The 20,320-nt window shown below is 39.7% G+C and overlaps 1 protein-coding gene across 4 annotated transcripts in view; it reads right to left on the bottom strand.

The window, feature by feature from the left end:
* The window catches only part of LOC129040645 (zinc finger protein 736), a 49,073-nt gene extending 29,149 nt beyond the window's left edge, over positions 1–19,924 (bottom strand). The window contains exons 1-7 of one of the 4 annotated variants that reach the window (XM_054495406.2): positions 19,638–19,924; positions 18,882–19,046; positions 16,318–16,482; positions 15,278–15,448; positions 14,672–14,715; positions 13,858–13,944; positions 13,370–13,525 (exon numbers count right to left, since the gene is read on the bottom strand). In XM_054495406.2, coding sequence (XP_054351381.1) covers positions 13,370–13,372 — 3 coding nt within the window. In that variant the 5' untranslated portion in view covers positions 13,373–13,525; positions 13,858–13,944; positions 14,672–14,715; ... (2 more) ...; positions 18,882–19,046; positions 19,638–19,924. Of the gene's footprint in view, positions 1–13,369; positions 13,526–13,857; positions 14,125–14,671; positions 14,716–15,277; positions 15,449–16,317; positions 16,483–18,881; positions 19,047–19,191 lie in introns of all 4 variants that reach the window. The other 3 variants (XM_063668389.1, XM_063668388.1, XM_063668390.1) reach the window with 3 other exon arrangements.
* Positions 19,925–20,320: the final 396 nt, after the last annotated feature.

The raw sequence follows: 20,320 nt of genomic DNA, 5'->3' as shown, positions 1-20,320 counted from the left end.
AGAAAGCAGGTAACAGAATGGCAGGTGTAAGTCTTTATTTATTAATAACAACACTTAATATAAATTAATTCCCCGATCAAAAGACACAAATTGGCCAAATGAGTTAAAACAAACAAACAAACAAAAACCAAGACCTGACAATTTGTTTCTTACAAGACACACACTTCACCTATGAAGACACAGAAAGACTGAAAATAAAGGGATAGAAAAAGATATTTCATGCAAATGGAAACCAAAAGAGGAGGAATAGCTATGTTAAACAAAACAGACTTTAAGACAAAAACTATAAAAAGAGACAACAAAAGTTATTATAATAAAGTGGCCAATTCAGCAAGAGAATACAACAACTGCAAATTTATATGCACCTAACATACAGGAAGCAAATATTAGAGATAAAGACAGAGAGATCAACCCCAATACAACAGAGACTTTGAACAGTAGACAGATCATCCAGATAGTAAAATCAACAAATAAACATTGAACTTAATCTGGACTATGAACCAAATAGACCTAATAGAAATTTACAAAGCATTTCATCAAAAAGCTACAGAATACAAATGCTACACTTCAGCCCCTGGATTATTCTCAAGGATGGACCATAAGCTAGGTCACAAAATAACTCTTAAAATAATCTCCCCCCATATAAGATTATATCAAGTATTTTCTCTGATGATGATAGAATAAAACTAGTAATCACTAACAGAAAAAACTTTGGAAACTATACAAACACAGAGAAATTAAAATATGCTCCTGAATGACTAGTAGGCCAATAAGGAATTTAAGAAAAAAATTTAAAATGTTCTTGAAACAAATGAAAATGAAAACATAAGAAAACTATGAATACAATGAAAGAAGTACTAAGGTTTATAGCAGTAAGTGCCTACATCAAAAAAAGTTAAAAAAAATCTCCAAATAAACTATTGATGTATCATACAGAACTAGAAAAGTGCAAACCAAACCCAAAATTAGAAGGAAAAAATTAAAACTATAGCAGAAATAAATGAATATAAAAACAAAAATTCAAAAGAAACATAATGAAAAGTTAGTTTTTTGAAAAGATAAAATTTACAAAACATTAGCCCATTGGCTAAAGATTTGGGATTCAGGTTCCCATGGTGTTGGAATTACTCTCAGGTCTGAAGGTGCCAAGTGCATTGAAAGATGGAGCTGGAATGGCTGATTCTCTGCTGTGAAGCTATTTTTCTACAAATCTGGCTGAAGTGCTCTGGAAGGGACTGTATATTAAAAATACGCAGATAAATATTCTGCCTGCAGATTTTGGGGCAAGCCAAAGAGAGAAAAGCCTCTGTGAACTAAAGCCTTGTGTGTACCTCCTGTGTTTATATCCTGTCTGGTAATTCTGTACAGTGTTTGGAAAACATAATTAAAAACAAAATTATCTCCAACTTCAGAGACACTCTAAAATGGCAGAAGAGAAAGAAAATTGTTTTTTTTACATAATTAAACCACAATGTGATATCCATCATAGGCAATCTGCTGAGATTACAAAAGCAGAAATAAAAATCACCATATTTAGTCTTTAAGTAGAAGACTTAACAGCATAATTTGTCATATATAGTTCATCCTAAATTAACTGGGTAATTGAGAAGCCTATATGTATATTGGGTATAGTCAATGAAAATTTAAATTGGCTATATTCAAAAGCAAAATAAGCTTTCCTTGGCTTCATAATATTTTATGAAGTCACCTACTGTAGGACAGAAGGGTAATCCATTTACATTTCAATGCAATAGTTTCCAGGTCCTAGAGAAAGACATTTCTAAGTTAAAAAGGCTGACAAAGTCCTATTTACCTATTTAAATGATGTACATATATTTAATAGACACACAAAATAAATTTACATATAAATTTTTCTAAAATTATTTTTTAAAAGGAGAGCAAAATGTCTTCTTTTATCTTCAAGTTTGATAATTTAAGTCTGGTATTTCTAATTTTTATTTGCCCTTACAACAGCCAAGTCTAAGGCCATGACCTTGAACTCACGGATATCTGATTTCCAGTAGGCATTTGAATCAGGCACCTGAGGAGTGGCATTGGGTACAATTTGTTCACATGAAAGAGGGTTTAGTCAGGAAGTAAAGGCAGAACAAAGATGCTATGAAGGACTGTTAATCTGAAATAATCTGAATAATCAATAAAGCCTCAAAATCCAATTTTAGAGTTTATTCAAATGAAAAGCTAGAAATAGTCATCCAGGAGACAAAAGCTCTAGTGAAATGAGATGAGTGCTTCATAGGTGAAAGTTAAGTTCTTATTTCTACAGGCAAAAAACAAATTTAACAAGACTACAACAGTTTCTATACAAGGCTGGCTTAAGATTTACAAAAAATTAATTGGTTACAGTGTATTTTTCCAACTTTTTTTTTTTTACAACTGGTTTTTCTTTCCTTTTCAACCTAAGCATGTATTTAACATTTCATCTTAAGACAATGCAATAGCCATAGGTAAGAGGGAGGTTAATCTATAACGAAAGTCGATAGTGAAGGGGAAAGAGGTCTTCCATGGGGCACTTCGGCCATTTACAACACCTGACAAAAGAATGCAGATGTAGAAGTAGGTGTAATCCATAAACAGAAAAACAAAGGTTACAGCTGCCTTGTTACTGCTGCCTGTCATATTACCCAGCTTTTATACTTACATTCCTTTAAGGCCCAGAATAATTTAGAGTATCAAACAGCTTAAATTTTGAATTATTTAGTTTCATAGGACCTATGGGCAGGGGAAAGTCCAGAGTTAGTGGAAAGACTAAATTTGTGCTACAGATAGTGACTCAGAAAGGGTTAGGCTCTGGCTTACTTCTGTGTCTATACAGGTAGAAGAGACTATGATCAGGTGACTCAGAAGCCCAGTTGACTGGACAGAGCAGGTTGTTGGCACAGATTTAGGGTCTGGGGACAGGGATAAGTCTAAAGTCCTCTAGGCACTTGTATCTGGCTGAAAACTCTAGGAGTAAAGAAAATGTGGATGCAATTTGTAAGCATGGAGATTAGTCCTAAGAGGGTTGTGAGCACATTATTATGTAGTGTGCATGTGTCCAGGGGGGCAAAATCACATACCGGTAGCTAAATGGGAGAAGGAGTCTGCCCTCATAACTCACTTCCTATGTGTCCTCAGTTCCTGTTGACCTTGGGAGAAACATGGAATCACAGAACAATTTACAGTGTGACAGTCTGTGTGCAGTAGAGCAGAACCTCCCTTTTCTGAGACACCTGGAGTCTCCCTTCAGCCCAGGGCCTGCCTGACACTTGCTGAGTAACTCACAGGCACGCACATGTCCTTGACTCCTCTTAGGTTATTTGTAGTAGATGATTGACTCAAGTGTCAAAAACATGAGCAAAACAACTCTATTTCCTTTTGAGTAACCCAGGGCATATTGTCAGAAATTAATATAGCATCGGCATGAAGATATTTTTATCCCAGCTTTGTTGGAAAATGAACAAATTAAAACAAATCAGCAACAATGGATATGTGGTAGGAATAGATGGAAGCCTTTGACAATTATGCCATGAATCCATATTTTATAATATGTAAGTAATAAAGCAGAATATAACTGCATTAAGAGATAAGATTATGTTTTCAAATAGTTTGTATGTGTTTACTATGAATTTCTGTACCACAAATACCCCCTGCGTTTAGGTATTTATTTTTTGACTTTAAAAAAAAAATCAACTTTTAAGTTCCAGGGTACACATGCATGATGTGCAGGTCTGTTACACAGGTAAATGTACGTCATGGTACTTTGCTGCACAGATCAACCCATCATCCAGGTATTAAGCTCACACCCATTAGCTGTTCTTCCTGATGCTTTCCCTGCCTCCTGACAGGCCCCAGGGTGTGTTGTTCCCCCAGTGTGTCCATGTGTCTCATCATTCAGCTTCCACTTATTAGTATGAGAGCAAGCAGCGTTTGGTTTTCTGTTCCTGTGTTAAGTTTGCTGAGAATAGCGGCTTCCAGCTCCATCGATGTCCCTGTCAAGGACATGATCTTTTTCCTTCTTATGCCTGCATAGTATTCCATGGTATATATCTACCACATTTTCTTTATCCAGTCTACTGTTGGAAGCAATGTGGGTTAATTCCGTGTCTTTGCTATTGTGAATAGTATTTTTGTTTTACTTTTAAAAACAATATACTGCTTAAGGTTAATTGAAAAAAATACATTTTTAAAACATACTTTGAGAGCACAGAACCTATTGAAATGTAATCACAAGTGTTTCATGCTCAATAAGCAACTGTAGTTTAATATTTGTTATGAATATTTGTTGACTGTGTTTCAAAATTTCTTATCCGGTATTTTAAAAAAATTTTTATTACTTCAAATGAGTGCCCATAATATGGTAAAGATATAAGAGATTTCAAATAAAAAAGAACTCACAGAATTTACATGTTTCGAGGAAAATGTCACAGCTGTAATTGGTTGGAATTTACATAAAGGCAGATGTCTTTATACAAACACATAAGACAGAAAAGCAGAGCAAAACTGTGGTTTGCACCAGGCAAGATAAGGAAAAGAAGAAGGAGCTAAAGAAGTGAATCCTGATAAACAGTGTGGTTAAAGACTGTAAGTTTAGGTGGCCCTAGAAAGGCCTTACTAAGAATTAGGAGGTTTTAGTAATTAAGTAATAGAGAGTGACTAAGTAGTTTTGTAAAGAGTAAACAGAAAGACATACATTTTTTATAGAATTAAAATGTTGATGGTCCTACTAAACTATTATCTAATCTATTCCAATAATTGACATATTCTTATTACTGTTATTTCAGTTAATTACACTAATAAATATTTTAATTTTCAAGTCAGGATATTACTTCTCTTAATATACTCAACAATAAATAATATTATTATTATTTCTGTTTCACAAATAAGAGCTGTGAGACACAAAGAGGCTGTGTAACTTATAAAAGTTGACTTTTTAATTGTGGGAAGTTTCAGGTCCTTTTTAAAGCGAACTTTCTTCTCTATTAGATGTCTTTTGTCACATTCTCAGCCATAATTTTAGAAATGTCTGTATCTTCCACTCCTGCTCACACTGTATTTTGATGTCACGAGTTACTATCTTAACACTTCTTAGAACAGTGCTTGGCATATTGTACATAGCATTATCAAACATGATTCCCAAAGGAAAAAAATAAAAATATAATTTCTATTTGTAGATGATATACTATACCTAGAAACCCAAGAGATTCAACAAATACCAAGATTTAGCATAGTGGCAGCATAAAAAATAAACCTGTTTATAAAATAAATATAAAAATTGATGTTCTATCATATTGAGATACCACTTCACACACATGAGAATGACTATTATACAAAAAACAACAGCATAATCCCTAAAAGAACAAGCGGTAAAAAGAAGAGGGAGAAATTAGAATGATTTTTAATTCCTGGTGCAAATGTAAAATGGTGTAGCCACTATAAAAAACAATGTGGACATTTCTTAAAAAACAAACAAACAAACATAAAATGTACCTTCTTCTATGTTTAGAACATAGAATTATATGATCCAGCTATTTCATTGCTAAATTCATAGACTGTAGTTCAACAACATATAGCTTATCACTAATCAATGTTATTTCTGCAAACTAACGAGAATTCCTGACAATGGCCAACTATTTATTCTGCTTCTTACTTTATAAACCGTATTAAAAAGGCCAAAGTTCATATCTTAGGTAACATGCATCTGAGTCTTCCAGGCAGTTGTCCTCACCTTGGCTGAAGTAAATTCTTTAAAATTTTATTTTTTTGCCCCTGCTTCTTCCTTTAGATTGATATTTCTGGTGCTGTAAGCAGGATTCAGAGGGACACCCCCAACCATCCAACATCCCTCTTGAACTGAGAAACTAGCCAATGAGAACCCCTTGTATTCTTCCAGCTCCCAGTACATCGTTGAGTGTAAGGGGTGAGTCCTCCTGAATTCAGATCTCCTTACTATTTCATGAGGTCAAGACTTTGCTTGAGCTGTTCTTTTCAACCCTCACTTTCTAGACAAAAGATTTCCATTTTTGGCTAAAGTCAGGAGATTTTAATTTCAATATTTTTAACTGCTTTCTCTGCTTCTGTCTCAAGACAGAAAATCTGGGTCATAATACTGGCACTCTAGCCCTGGTGGTTTTACTTCTTTTGTTCTAAAATTAGGTAACATGCTTTAAAAAACACAGCTGTTTTCTATTGTTTCTAATTTGAACTTGACTTTTTGGGACCTTCAAATTAAAAGGTGCATGGGAGTGAATTCTCTCATCGCAAAGAGAAAAGGCAATTTCTTTAACTGACTCATTTGGGTGCTCTAGGCAACTACAGACTTTGTAGAGGTGTTAGGATGATTTTCAACGCTTTGTACCAGTCTCATAGGGTCTTCCCAAAAGAAAAACACCTGCAGAGACTTTCAGCTAAGCTGGAAGGTGAACATAAGCATTGCTCACCCAGCACTATAATCAGCAATTCTTGGGTGACACCTTGAGGAGTGATGCTCATACACAGCACACTCAGACCTGGTACACTGTTCTGGCCATGATCACCTTTGAAAAGTTTCTAAATTATGGAAAACTGATCATCAAAACCATTCTTTTCCTTCTAGGTAACATCCCTTAGAAACATAAGCTGAACTTATGTATAATACCTATGGAGCTTCATCTTGCAAATGCCTGGGTAAATGGACTGACATGACTTCAGATGACCCCAAAATGCAATGACAAAAATGAAGGTCTTTTGACATTTCTAAATTAATATCTTTCCATGCACAATTGGAAACGGCAGGTTTTAGAATGAAATTTAATGAAAGGCCTTCTTTCTGTTTTGCCTGGCTAAATTCTAGTAAAAGATTTCAAAGTACATTTTAAGAGGGCTCTTCCACTTCCTCAAAAAAAAAAAAAAAACCTTTTAAATGTTCAAACTGCCTGTTTGATTGCTGCAGGATTTGCAATACATACTTCAACTTTTTCCAGTCTTTTCTCAGTCTCTCAGAGATGTAAATCTTACCATGTATTTGAAATGTTAACATCCAGAGAATTAGCAAAACAGCATTCTAGCTGAGATCAAATTGGAAAAAAAAAATTGAAGTTTTTTTAGACCAAACCTCAAAATTTTATTTCTCAATGAATTATCTCTAGCTTAGGCAAAAAAACATTACATACATAATAATTAATTACGAATGTATTTGTTTTTATTATTTGATTTTTGCTCTTGACCTTCTAGAGTCCACATTTGTAAACTTGTCTACTCCCACAGACAGCTTTCATTCTCCTGTTTTACCAAGCATTTCTTAAAATCTTGTGTCTGGCCTTTGTGGGTAGATGGTAAGCTGAGAAGCTGAGATGCTAAAAAATGTGGCCTGAAAATACAGATTGCAACCCATTTGCAGTAAGCTGTTCTTAGGAGAAGTTTTGATTACAGAAGAGCTACAATTTTTTTATTTCTGAAGTTTTAAAGTCATACAGGATTTCTTGGATTTGGCCTCATGAATGTTTGTGTTGGTTTTTAGTCACTAGTTCAGGTATACCTTTAATTTAAAATTTCAGTTTATATTTACAGTGTAATAGAAACTTTTGTTGTTTTGTTTGTTTAGTCTTCTCTCTGGAACTAAATAAAACCATATACTGTGGTTTGGAAAAAAGAAAACTATTTACTGAAAAACTTCAAAGAGAAACAGCTTTGAATAGTGATTACCCTAGGCCTCCAGTAAACAAAAATGCCCCATCTCCAAAATTCCTTCTTGATGTAAATTTTAGAAAGAAAAAGATAAATTTTAGAAAGAAAAAGACAAGTAAAGAAATGTTTTTGTCTGAGCGCAGTGGCTCACACCTGCAATCTCAGCACTTGGGAGGCCGAGGCAGGCTATTCACGAGGTCAGGAGTTCGAGACCAGCCTGGCCAACATGGTGAAACCCCGTCTCTACTAAAAATACAAAAAATTAGCCAGGCGTGGTGGCAGGCACCTGTAATTCCAGCTACTTGGGAGGCTGAGGCAGGAGAATTGCTTGAACCCAGGAGGCAGAGGTTGCAGTGAGCTGAGACCACTCGACTGCACTCCAGCCTGGGCAACAGAGCAAGACTCTGTCTCAAAAAAAAAAAAAGGAAGAAATGTTTTCTATTTACCTGGGTAAAATCTAATTTTAAAAAATTTAAAAGCTCTACAGTCAAAAGTCCATTTATTTAAAATTGACAGTCAGGCTTAGTCAGGCATATATATATATATTTATATACACACACACACACACATACATACATACACATATTTTATACATATACACACACACACACATACATATACATATGTATTTGAGGCCTATGGTTTTCCCATATAAGGTCTTTAGTTAACTGAATTTCTTTCTCCCTAAATTAGCATCTCTATGTGCCTGCTTCTTCTCTTGGTGACATGATTTTTGCCAAGGATAATGTAAAACTTTAATGGCTTTTTGGAAAACAAAATCTTCTCAAACTGTCTCCTCTGGAATTAATTCTTCCATTTACTTCTATCTGTCTCATGTTCCAGTTAAAATCTTTTGTCACTATAGAGGACAACTAAAGGAAACTTCTAGGAGCCTGAGACCCCTTGAAGAGCACAGATAAAGTGCCACAGGCTTCTCCTTTTTGGCAGGGTACCTCTGTTTTTCCTCATGAAGCCCCCAGAGTTGTGGGTAAACAGGTTCTTTTGAGGTCTGAAGCTCTACTCCCTTTTACAATGAACTCCCTCTCTAGGGCTTTTAGATACAAACATGAGTAAGTTATATGTTGTGTCTATATGTATATATGTCTATAAATGTCTTTGTGTATTATCTACATGGTACTGAATTAACTTAAAGATAACTGCTCATGAATTAAAAAAATAAGCCCAATATTTTTAAGCATATGTGAATTGAGTAAATCTTTTGGCAAACATGACTAGTTTAATATTGTTAGTTTAATTTAAAAAAATGTCTTTTGACTTCTCAGCAAAATATAAACTTTAAGTTTATTGCTTTTATGATACTTGTTCAACACGGTAATATAAAAATGGATAATAGGAAGTTTAACTTTAGATGAGTAGATTAGTCTGTTTCATGAGATTTTACAAAAATAATTGTTAAGAAAAAATAAATAAAACATGTAAATGGGACAAAAGTTTATAAACTTACAATACTGATTGTTTTGTAATGTGTTTAGTTTAAATAGTTTCTCAAATCTTTATGGAAACTATACTTGTAGACTGTTGCTAAGCTACATTAAATGATGGCTATTCATTAAACATCTAAATTATCTCCAAGTAAGACAAAATGCTAAGATATTAATTTTTAAATATAAGTTTAAGCTAAATATTTTTTGTTTCTTCACAGAAACAAGATATTTAGATCTGTTAGTATGTCTTATTCCACATTAAAAATGTTTCCATTTAAAATCCTGTTTCTAAAAATTATAAAATATATATTTATAAAATTTTAGCACATGACTAATAGTTAAAATTGCTTACTTCTCAGGCTTTCACTATAAATTAAGATTATTAAAAATTAAAATTCTGCCTAAGATTAATAACTATTGTTAAGGAGAGAAACAACTTTACATACACAGTACAAAGAAAATGTGTTTCTTGATGAAAAAAAAAATTTTAGAAACAGACATGAGGACGTGGTTTTTCTTAAAGAAAAGGCAATTTTGCTGAGTTTAGAGGTTATTTAAAAAATACATAAAATTGAGAGAAAAAAGATAAAGAAAATGAGGTAAACTTAATGGATATAGAAAGCTGGAGAAAGAAAGAGAAAAATCAAATTTTAAGGGGTTATAAAAGGTTTATAGAAATCTTGTATGGTCAAAGCTGATTGAGATTGAATACATCTGTTTATAATGCTTTCCTAAAATTAGCTTTAATAATATAAAAATAAAATTTGATTTTCTATTTTTATGAAGAAGATTTACTCCAAATTTGTTGGAATGAACCATATTAGATTTTCTTGGCCAGTACCTGTGCCACTAAATTGAAGGGTAATGTCTTTTAAAATATCTGGTCACTGCTCTCTCTATACATAGCTCTGAAAAAACTCAGCACTGGACGAATTCTCTCTAACTTTTCCACAGGCAAGGCCACCAATCTGTTTTAGATTAAGATTCTATTTGAAAAAAATCTGCTAATTATGTGCCTGGCTTTCAAAAAACAGCTTCATTCATTTTATTGGAAAAAATATTTTTGCCTTGGTGAGGTGTCACCTCCCATGAATCCATGATTAAAAATATTTTTATAAGCTTAGAAAAAATTACTGATAAAACTGTTACATCCATTGCAGCTCAAAAAAAAGCTACTGATTCACGGGCTACAATTATACTAGACAATCATATTGCTTTAGGTTATATATATTACCTGAGCAAAGATATGTATGTATGGTGGGAAAGATCTTTTTATTGTGTACACATAAATACTTCCTATGAAGTAGAAATTTTTTTTAAAAATGAGTTGGCCACTGTCACAAATTCTCCACCCTGCACAAGAGAGAAACTGATGTTTTCATGAATGTTTTGTAATTTACGTGTTAATCTACCACACTTTCTTGTAGAAATGTATTTATTTTTCTGTAGGCATCATGAGAGAGACATTTCCTCTGTCTTTTCCCAGGTAGCATTCCCAAAGCTAAGCCGTGGGATTCTGTTTGAAATCATGCTAAATAGAACAGACCTCAGAATCTTACTATACTCACTGTGTGAAATATAAAAGATAAATGAAAATTTTCAACCAATGGAATATAAACTATTTTTTTCTAAAATCTACCTCTTTTCTCTTAGAAAACATTTTTTTTTAAATCTTTCAAGCTCTAATGATAAAATCCATTATACAATTAATGAAAAACTGAAGTTGAAATAAGTGAACATATATATTGAAGATGACAAACACGGGGTGAAGCAGTGCTGACTGGAACACAGATGTATTAGACTCACGTGTCAATCACTTGAGAGATTGTCCCACCCCCATTCTGCTCACTAAAGTACTTGATCTTCACTCTCCCAAAAGACACTGCACTTGCCCCCTGTGTGGCGGATGTGTATTTTGCTTTGCAAATTTATACACTCCCTCACTAGGGTGGGTCTTTCCTGTACTTTGGGACAGTTATTCTCCTTCACAAGCCTGAGAGAAACCAGAGGGCAAGATGCATTTGTGCCTTTTCCCCTCAATACCAGCACCTGATTGGTTGACCACCAATGTGTCTGCAAGAAATGAAAACTAGGATTGAGGGGAAAAAAATCTTAATGTTAAAGCAGTTAGCTTTTTAGACGAAGGGTATATCAGGAAACTGCTCTCCGCACGAGGGCATCCAGCTGCTCCCCTGAGAGGCTCCACCCAATACCTCAGGCTCTTCTCTGAAAGGAGATGACCCAGGGGCTGATGTTTGCTAGACACTCCAAGAGACATGGTCCTTGTGGGTATCTTGGATCATCTCCAGTAAGTTGTAATACCTGGACCAGGAAAATACAGGAGAGTGGCTGAGGACACATCACCCTGCAAAGGTTCGAAAGACATTCTGGGAAGGTGCGCGTGCCTAGAGAAGATGAGAGGACATGCGCAGTGTCAGGTGACTACTCTTTGCTTTTCTGTCCTGTGAAATACGCACAGACTAATATATTAAAAAGAGCCACCCACAACTCTGTTAAACAAAAATAAACAAAATGCCACATCCGTTTTAAAATTAAATAAACAACTGATAGTTCATAATGTGATTTGGAGAGGGATAGCTGGCATTTGGGAATGTGGGAAAGAAATTGGAAATTTAGAATTTTCTACAGTCCCTAGAAAAGTTAGGCTGGGAGAACAGTTTTAGATTTGAGACCCTGCTTGCCAAACATTTGAAAAATGCAGAGAAAACCAACGACCCTGTGGAGCATTAAAATAATTAAATAGCTAGCAATTAGGCTGAAGTGGCCATGGTGCCCTGGGATTCTGCCTAAGGAAACCTAACTACGTCCAAGGAATTTCTGGTAAATTACTAACTTTGAGAAAAAACAACAACAAAAAAACAACTTAGGCTTAACCAACCACAAGCTGCCAATAAAAAGCTCTAATTACATAACCAGGACATTTCCACCGGAGGGCTGCAAATGCAATACGTAACTGTAACCAAACAAATATTGAATCTGGTTTGCTTCCTCATACCTCTTAAAAAAAAAAAAAAGCCTTTTGTTCCAAGACCCTCCTTTGAGCCCCCAAACAACAAATCATAGCTGGGTGTTCTCTGATTCATAAATTGCTGTTTGTGCAAATAAACTATTTGTATTAATCGCTTCCGGCATTACTATAAATACCTCAGACTGGGTAATTTATAAGAGGATTAATTGGCTCATGGTTCCACAGCCTGTATAGAAAGCATAACACCAGCGTCTGCCTCTGGGGAGGCCCCACCCAGAAAGCTTAAAATTACGGATGAAGGTGAAGCAAGAGCTTGAAAAGGAGGCAAGGTGGGGTGCTGTACACTTTTAAATGATGAACTTCAGGGAACTCACTATTGAGAGGACAATACCAAGAGGAATGGTGCTAAACTATTCATGAGAAATCTGCGCCCATAATCCTCCCACCAGGCCCCACCTCCAACATGGGGGATTACATTTAAATAGGAGATTTGGGCTGGAAAACACATCCAAATTATATCCTAAAGTTGCCTCAATTTAGGCTAGGGTGGTGGCTCATGCATGTAATCCCGGCACTTTAGGAGGCCCGAGGCAGGTGGATCACCTGAGACCTGAGCTCACGGAGTTGGAGACCAGCCTGAGCAACATGGCAAAAGCCCGTCTCTACAAAAGCAAACAAACAAAACAAAACAGGCGTGGTGGCCCACCCCTCTAGTCCTGGCTACTTGGGGGGCTGTGGTGAGAGGATCATCTGAGCCCAAGAGGTGGAGGCTGCAGTGAGCAGAAATGCACTTTAGCCTTCACTCACTTTAGGCAACAGAGTGAGACACTGTCTCAAAAATAAATAAATTTTAAAGACGGCCACAATTTTATTTTTAAAAGGAGAAAGGAGGGACTAGGGACCCCACGGCCCACTGCTTCTTCCACAGAGGCACTCCAGACCCTAAATGAGGATTCCCGTCTTATGACACTCCCATCATCCCCACACAATCTGGAGGAGGGAGACTCGAGACCGCAGCACAGAGCTGCCCAGAAAGGGCTCTAAGCTGGGGAGAAATTCGAGTTTATGGACAAAACAAGACGTAGGGTTTTGGCTGCTGGCTCAGCCCCTAATCTGCGATGGAGGGAAATGAGGATTGAGCTCTGACCGCGGGGACTCGGGAATGCAGACTCCAGACCCGACCGCGAGAAGGCCCAGATACCACCGCAGCCGGTTCCGGCCGGATTCAAACACCCTCTTCCCCATTCTCGGGACACCGACTCCACGCACTCACCATTTCCCAGTCTCCGGATGTTCCGCCGTCCTCCCTATGGATCTCCCAGTACCTGCAGGTCACAGGATAACAGAAGCTATGGTAGAGTCACCGAGGAACTCCAGGAACGGAGGAGATGGAACAGTGGAGACGCGAACTGGGATCAGAGCCCGGAAGCTAGGAGACAAAGGCCCCGCCATATTGAAGAGGCCGCCTCTTCCTCTGTAGCTGCGCACCTGATTGGACAGTTTCACGCTAGCGCCACTGATTGGCTAGGGCTCCAGGCCCCACCCGTTTCAATCCTAAGTGACAGAAGATGTAATCAGACACTGGGCTGAATGAGGCAAGAGCTACAGGTTTTTGCCTGCAGCATTTTCAGGCGAGTCCTCCCTGTGCTGGGGGCCTGGCCCTGCCTGAGAGACATTTGTATTTAACCTTGCATGTAAGATTATATCACTTTCTGATTATATTTACGTGTGTGTATATATTACATTCTGAATTATAGTTACGTGTATGCTGCAGGCTCTGTCTCAGCATCCTTTCTTTCCCTTTAGCTTCAGGAGATCAAAGTCCTCCAGGAGATGCAGCTGCTCCAGCTGGTTGCAGACAATTATCACCTTTGGTCTGTGAAGCAATTTTGGGTCTGCTTCCAATTAATGGAGTGTCTCAGTGAGACTGAGAGGTGAGGGCCTAGCAGATTGGTTAGAGGTGCCACTGGCCCAGGCCTCCCAAGACACCGTGTCTCTTTCCCACCAAAGCTGAGCCTGCCTGAGGACCTAAACAAGCATAGAGAACCAAGATGGGACCCTAGTCAGGGATAGTGCTGGGCTGTGGGGTAAAGTCAGCTAGGTCAGGGCCTCCAGGTGCGGGGAGGAGCTGGCCTCTTCTGTAGGGCCCCAGACAAGTCACTGCCCTCTTTGGGCCTCTGTTTTCTTATCTAAAAAATGTAGGGATGATGAGCCTCACACGGTAATGATGAGCTTCAAAGGAGAAAAGAAATTTGAGAGTGCTTGTGCCTGGCTCTTCCTGAGACAGATGATGATGATAACAATGGTGACGGCTACATATAACTGAGTCCTCAGGAGGCCCAGTGAGGTAGGTGTGGTTCCCATCACACTTTCAAGTTGAGAAACAGTCTCAGGGAGGCCTGGCTGCATGCTCAAGGTTCCACACACAGTGAGTGTTACAGCAGGGAATGAATCTAGAATCAGAACTTACTAGAGGTGGCAGGAGCACTGGACCAGCTTACTCACACCAGTTATCCAGGGTACCAGGTCAGTGTAACTGGGCATAACTGGGTGAAGGGAGCATAATATCACTGACCTTGTCCTTGACCCTTGCAGGTGAAGACACCCAAGTTGGCCACCCTAGAGAAGAAACCACAGAGAGCCCAGATGAGGCTAAAGCAGCAAAAAGGCAGGGTCCCTGTGGTGGGGAGGAGCTCCAGGGAGTCAGAGGGAAGAGCTCCTCCCTCCCAGCCGGAGGCCTCCACATCAAAAGAGCAAGGGGCCTTTCTCCCTCAGCCCTTCCCTCCCGTGGCAACAGTCCCTGAAATGCCTCTATAAGAGAAATCAGAGTAAAGGCCTCGAAGAGCTGGGCTGAGTGGATTTGGGAAATGGTGGTGCTAGGGACCACATAATGTTGTGACTTGTTAAAATCTCACCACAGAGTTAACAAGGGAATGCTTCATGTTTTTGGAGGCCAGCTAGGAAGAGGGGAGAGAGTTGGGGAAAGGCAGCTGCATGTCTTTGGCTTTTTCAAGTAAAAGATGTGGATAGGAGAGTCCAGGAGACGGGCTTATGAGATTTCAGGGACAGGCCTTGAATGGACACCCAAAAGTGGATACTCATCCCCATCACCACCCGATAGCACAGGGTGTTGCTGACTTTCACCTCCCCACTCTCTCTCAATGTTGCCCCAGCTGCTCACCTTCCTTTTCTTTCTGGGTGTTACATTTCCCTAGAAGTCAGCCAATGTTCATCAGAAAGGCCCCTTGGACCCTGACTAGGTCCCTTCCCCACACTCTTCATACTGCATTACCGCCAGGGCCACCAGGCTCAGGGGATGTGCACAAAGCAGGACTTGGGTCTGCATCAGGTTCTGGGGTTCAAAGGAGACAATGGGAGCTGAGGCTCAGGGACCTCCCACCCCAACTCTCTTTGATGACAGACATAAAAACTGAGGGCTCCCACTAAAAAAAGTGCTCAGCCAGGCCAGGCACGGTGGCTCACACCTGTAATCCCAGCACTTTGGGAGGCTGAGGCGGGTGGATCACAAGGTCAGGAGTTCAAGACCAGCCTGGCCAAGATGGCAAAACCCCATCCCTACTAAAAATACAAAAATTTAGCTGGGCGTGGTGGTGGGCACCTGTAATCCCAGCTACTAGGGAGGCTGAGACAGAGAATTGCTTGAACCTGGGAGGCGGAGTTTGCAGTGAGCCAAGATCATGCCACTGCACTCCAGCATGGGCGACAGAGGAGGCTCCATCCCAAAAAAAAAAAAAAAAAAGTGCTCAGCCACATACAAGCTGCCTGCCCTTGGAGAGGCCTAAGTTTACTATCCTTCCATTGGCACCATCTGAGGGAGAGTCTGAGTCCAGCTCAGGCAAAACCTCACTGGGCTTTGCAAGCAGGCAGCTGTGCAGCTTCACCACTCAGGGAACAGGGACTGGTGGCTGATGTGGCATCTTCAACATTCATAGGGAAGAGGGGCCTGACTCCTCAGCTCACAGAGGCAGCTGTGAGGCGCTCATGAGATGAAGTTTGCCAAGTGCTGAGATCTGAGGGTGTAATCCTGGATTCTCTTCTCCCAAGCCTCAGGATTCTGGTTCCAGCCCTGCCCATCCCAGGCTCACTCCCATCCATATAATCCTTTCTGGCAGGGTCTGCCATCACCAAATAACTGGAAAATGTGCCCAGGATGGAGGCAACACCCTGTGCCGTCGGGTGGTGATGGGGATGACTACTCACTTTTGGGTGTCCATTCAAGGCCTGTCCCCTGAAATCTCATAACCGCCTGTCTCCTGGACCCTCCATCCACATCTTCCACTTGTCCCTCCCTTTAGCTGCAGGAGATCAAAGTCCTCCAGGAGATGCAGCTGCTTCAGCTGTCTGTAGACAATTACCACCTTCAGCCTGTGGAGCAATTTTGGGTCGGCTTTCAGTTAATGGAGTGGCTCAGTGAGACTGAGAGGTGAGGGTCCAGCAGATCGGCAGAGGTTACGGAGAATATTTATTTTGGGCCAGCTGCCAAGAGCCTGTGGCCATGGCTCCCTGGTCAGTGTCAGGCCCTGCTGCATGATGACCCCTGGGACCCAGCACTCCAGCTGGGCAGGCACTGGGAAGGAGACTAGGGTGTGGCTCCTACATAGAGGCCTCACATCTGCCTCTGTGACTTGTAGCTACAACCTGTCCTGCCAGCTGGATCGCTTATCCCAGTAGGCCAGCAACTCCTCAAGGCCATGGAGAACATGCCATGATGAATCTTAGGAGATTCATCTGACTGCCTGGAGCAGCAGCAGCGAAGTGCCTTAGGGCTCAGTGACATTTGGGCTAGGCATGGGATCTGGGTGTCAGATTGCTACACTGGGCTCCCAGCTCCACCACTGACCAGCCCTGTGACTGGGGCAGAGGACTGACTGCTATGGTACTTGAGGCCCCATTGTCATAAATATAATGCACACTGCCAATTCCTTTTTCTCATTTATATGTTTATTTATAATCAACAGGTACTGCTGATCTCTGTTGGTGTTTTTATTGAAAATTAATAAGCATGTGATACATTTTTTATCATTCTTCCTCATGATTTCTTTACTATATGATTCTTCTCATGTGTGGTACTTAAGAGTAGTTAAATTCATAGAAACACAAAGTAGGAGACTGTTTCCCAGGTGCTACAGGGAGAACAAGGAGTTGTTGTTTAATGGGTACAGTTTCAGTTTCAAAAAATGGAATATGCTTTTTATATATGGAAATGATGGTAGCAAAATAATGAGTGTACTTAATTCATCTCAACTGAAACCTTTAAAATGGTTAAAATAGTTAATTTTATGTGTATTTTAACATAATGTATACAATTATATTATTTTTTAAGAGACAGAGTCTTGCTCTGTTACCCAGACAGGAGTGCAGGAGTGCAATTATCGTTTCCTACAGCCTTGAACTCATGGGCTCAACTGATCTTTCTGCCTCAGCCTTCTGTGTAGCTGGAATAACAGGCACATGCCACCGTGCCTGGCTAATTTTTAATTTTTTTGTAGAGAGAGGGTCTCACTCTATTGCCCAGGGTGGTCTAAAATTCCCAGCCACAAGTGATCCTCCCACCTTAACCTCCTAAAATATTTTAGGCTGAGCATGTTGGCTCATGCCTGTAATCTCAGTGCTTACATATCTACAGCAGGATTGATGAATATTACAAATATGATGTACAAAAGAAAGTATATGTAAAAGTATACATACTATATAATGTCATTTATGTAAAATCCAAAAAGAATATAAAATTGAGGTTTTGGCTTTCAGTAATAGTGGAGTAGCTTGTTGAACACTACTCTTACAAATAATGGTAAAATCTGGATACAATGTCATATATTGTTATATAGAAACACACATCTGTATATCATACATATGATATATGTGGGGATAAGAAGTGCATGATAATTTTAGCTGTGCCCACTGAAAGGGAGACAGGTATGTGAATTTGAATCCAGCCAAATTAACTCCCTCTTCAAAAATTAACAACACTCTTCAAAGGAATACAACAGGATCCAGAGTCTCTGTAAGTATTATTTATAGTTTTTAAAATACAATCTTAAAATTTAAGAGACATGAGAAGAAACACAAAAATGTTATCCATACACAAGATAAAACATAGGCATTAGAAGCTATACCCAAAATGTCCAAGATGTTGTTATCAGCAGTCAAGTATTTGAGAGCAGCTATTAAAACTATACTCATGGGGTGAAGAAAAAAAATTCTCATAATGAATGAATACATGTGGAATCTCAGCAGAGAAATGCACATTATTAAAAAGAACCAAATAGAAAGATAATGAAATTTTAAATAGTACTTTTAGGTTGATTCATAGATTAGAAAAAGAACAACAGAAATTATTCAATCTGAAAAAAAGAGTAAAAAAAGTTTGAAGAAAATGAACAGTCTTACCAATCTGTGGGCAGATTGTGTCCCAGAAAGAGTGAAGGGACAGAAAAATTAAATGGGGTGCAAAAGTAACAATAGCTGAAAACTTGCAAAAATTGGTCAAAACCCCACATTTTATATCCAAGCAGTCAACAAATTCCAAAAAGAAAATCCAAGTAAAATCGTACAAAGGCCATATTGTGATTTAAGAAACTGGCAGGACAGGGCTTCCAATTGACTTTCTAAAATTGCTAATTTTTACTAATTATAATGATGGAAAATAGGTTATCCTTGAGAGATTTATCTTGGAGCCAAGTCTCACGTATCAGGCACAGATGACTAAGGGTTATTAAAGGCAGATGACTTTCTAGCCTTGTTTTAGAGTTTTAATTTCTTACCTTGGAAATAAATTTGTTTCTTACAAATCTTGTAGTAAAAGTGATTCTCCAGAAAGATGTGCCCAGGATATTCTCTCCTGTTGCATCCTCCCTGCACAGAATTGAAGCTGTGTGTACTTCAATTTCAGAAATGTACAGTATGAATTACTTAGTTAATCTGAAAAACTAAAAGAAAAACATGAATTAAGATAATTACTGTCATGTTCCTTGAGCAAATTACTAAAAGTGGTTCCAGAGAGTTATTTAAAAATGATTATTAAAAGAGTTTTTAAGGGAGCCCTATTCAGGGCAAAAAGACATTGTACATTACCTCAGAACACAAACTTTCCTAATGTTTTGGGAAGGACCTAGGGTCCTGTTTTGTCCTTTTGGCCCGTGTTAACACTAAGACACCTGATTCCTGGGAACCAGCCTGTGTGGGAGTCACAGAGCGGTGGATGTGGCTCCCAAACTGGCTTAAAGGGGTCCCTTCTCTGTGCAGTTGAGTATTCTGATTGTATGAAGGAGTCAGGCCTTCCCCTGTGACATTTTCTCCTCTTTAGTACAGTGGCAGGCGCATCCCTGCGAGAGGCCTGACCCAGGTGTGTAGGCCAAGCAGCCAGCCTGGAAATCCAATGGGGTGTTCCTGGGGTACAGAGGAGGATCTGTGACAGTCCAGAGAGAGAGAAAGGAAAAGGTGGCTTTGAAGAGGCAAGTGCAAAGATACCAGAGATGGGGTATTGTCATTTTAGGCAGTTAATTGACGGTTTCACTTACCAGGGAGCTCCCATCATGGGCTCCCAAAAGGCCTGACAACTGCTAGGCCCGCGGGCCATTAGCTCCACCTTTACGGAGGGTCTGCACTATGCATGTCTGAAAGCCGCGTGGGACAGAGGAAGGGGCAGGGATGAGGGAAAGGACGGGGTGAGGGAAGGAAGGGAGGGTAAACCTAACTACGGCAACCTTGAGCAGGCTGGAAGAGGCTTCCTCAGGTAGGGATGATGTCACCATCACAGGCTGAGATCAGCTGCCCGGGCCACGCTGGCTCCCCGCAGGCAGGCGAGATTTGGGAATAGCCAGGATGCCGCCGCATGGGAGAACAGCTCTAGACGCGCAGAGGGGCGGAGTCCCAATGGGTGCCATCACCGTACATCCTGGAAGCTGTACTCTCTTAACCGCTCGTAGCCCGTTGGTGGCAAGGCGACAGTATTACAATCCCAGCATGCGCAAGTCTGGGGGCGGTGCGAAGCCCTGGGGACACGGCGGTGCGCGCCTCGCTAGACATGCTGAGAGTTGTAGTCTCTTAACCGCTCGCAGTCCCTAGGTTGCAGAACTGCAGGACTACAATCCCCGCATGCTCGGGGCTCGGGGTTTGGGCATAGCCTTAGAAAGAGAGGCTGGGCGGCAGGGCGCGGTGTTTTTCGCCTGTAATCCCAGCTCTTTGGGAAGCCGAGGCGGGC

The sequence above is a fragment of the Pongo pygmaeus genome, chromosome 6, assembly GCF_028885625.2.
Source record: "Pongo pygmaeus isolate AG05252 chromosome 6, NHGRI_mPonPyg2-v2.0_pri, whole genome shotgun sequence".
Lineage (NCBI taxonomy): Eukaryota > Metazoa > Chordata > Mammalia > Primates > Hominidae > Pongo > Pongo pygmaeus.
This window is presented reverse-complemented; position numbering and strand designations above follow the sequence as displayed.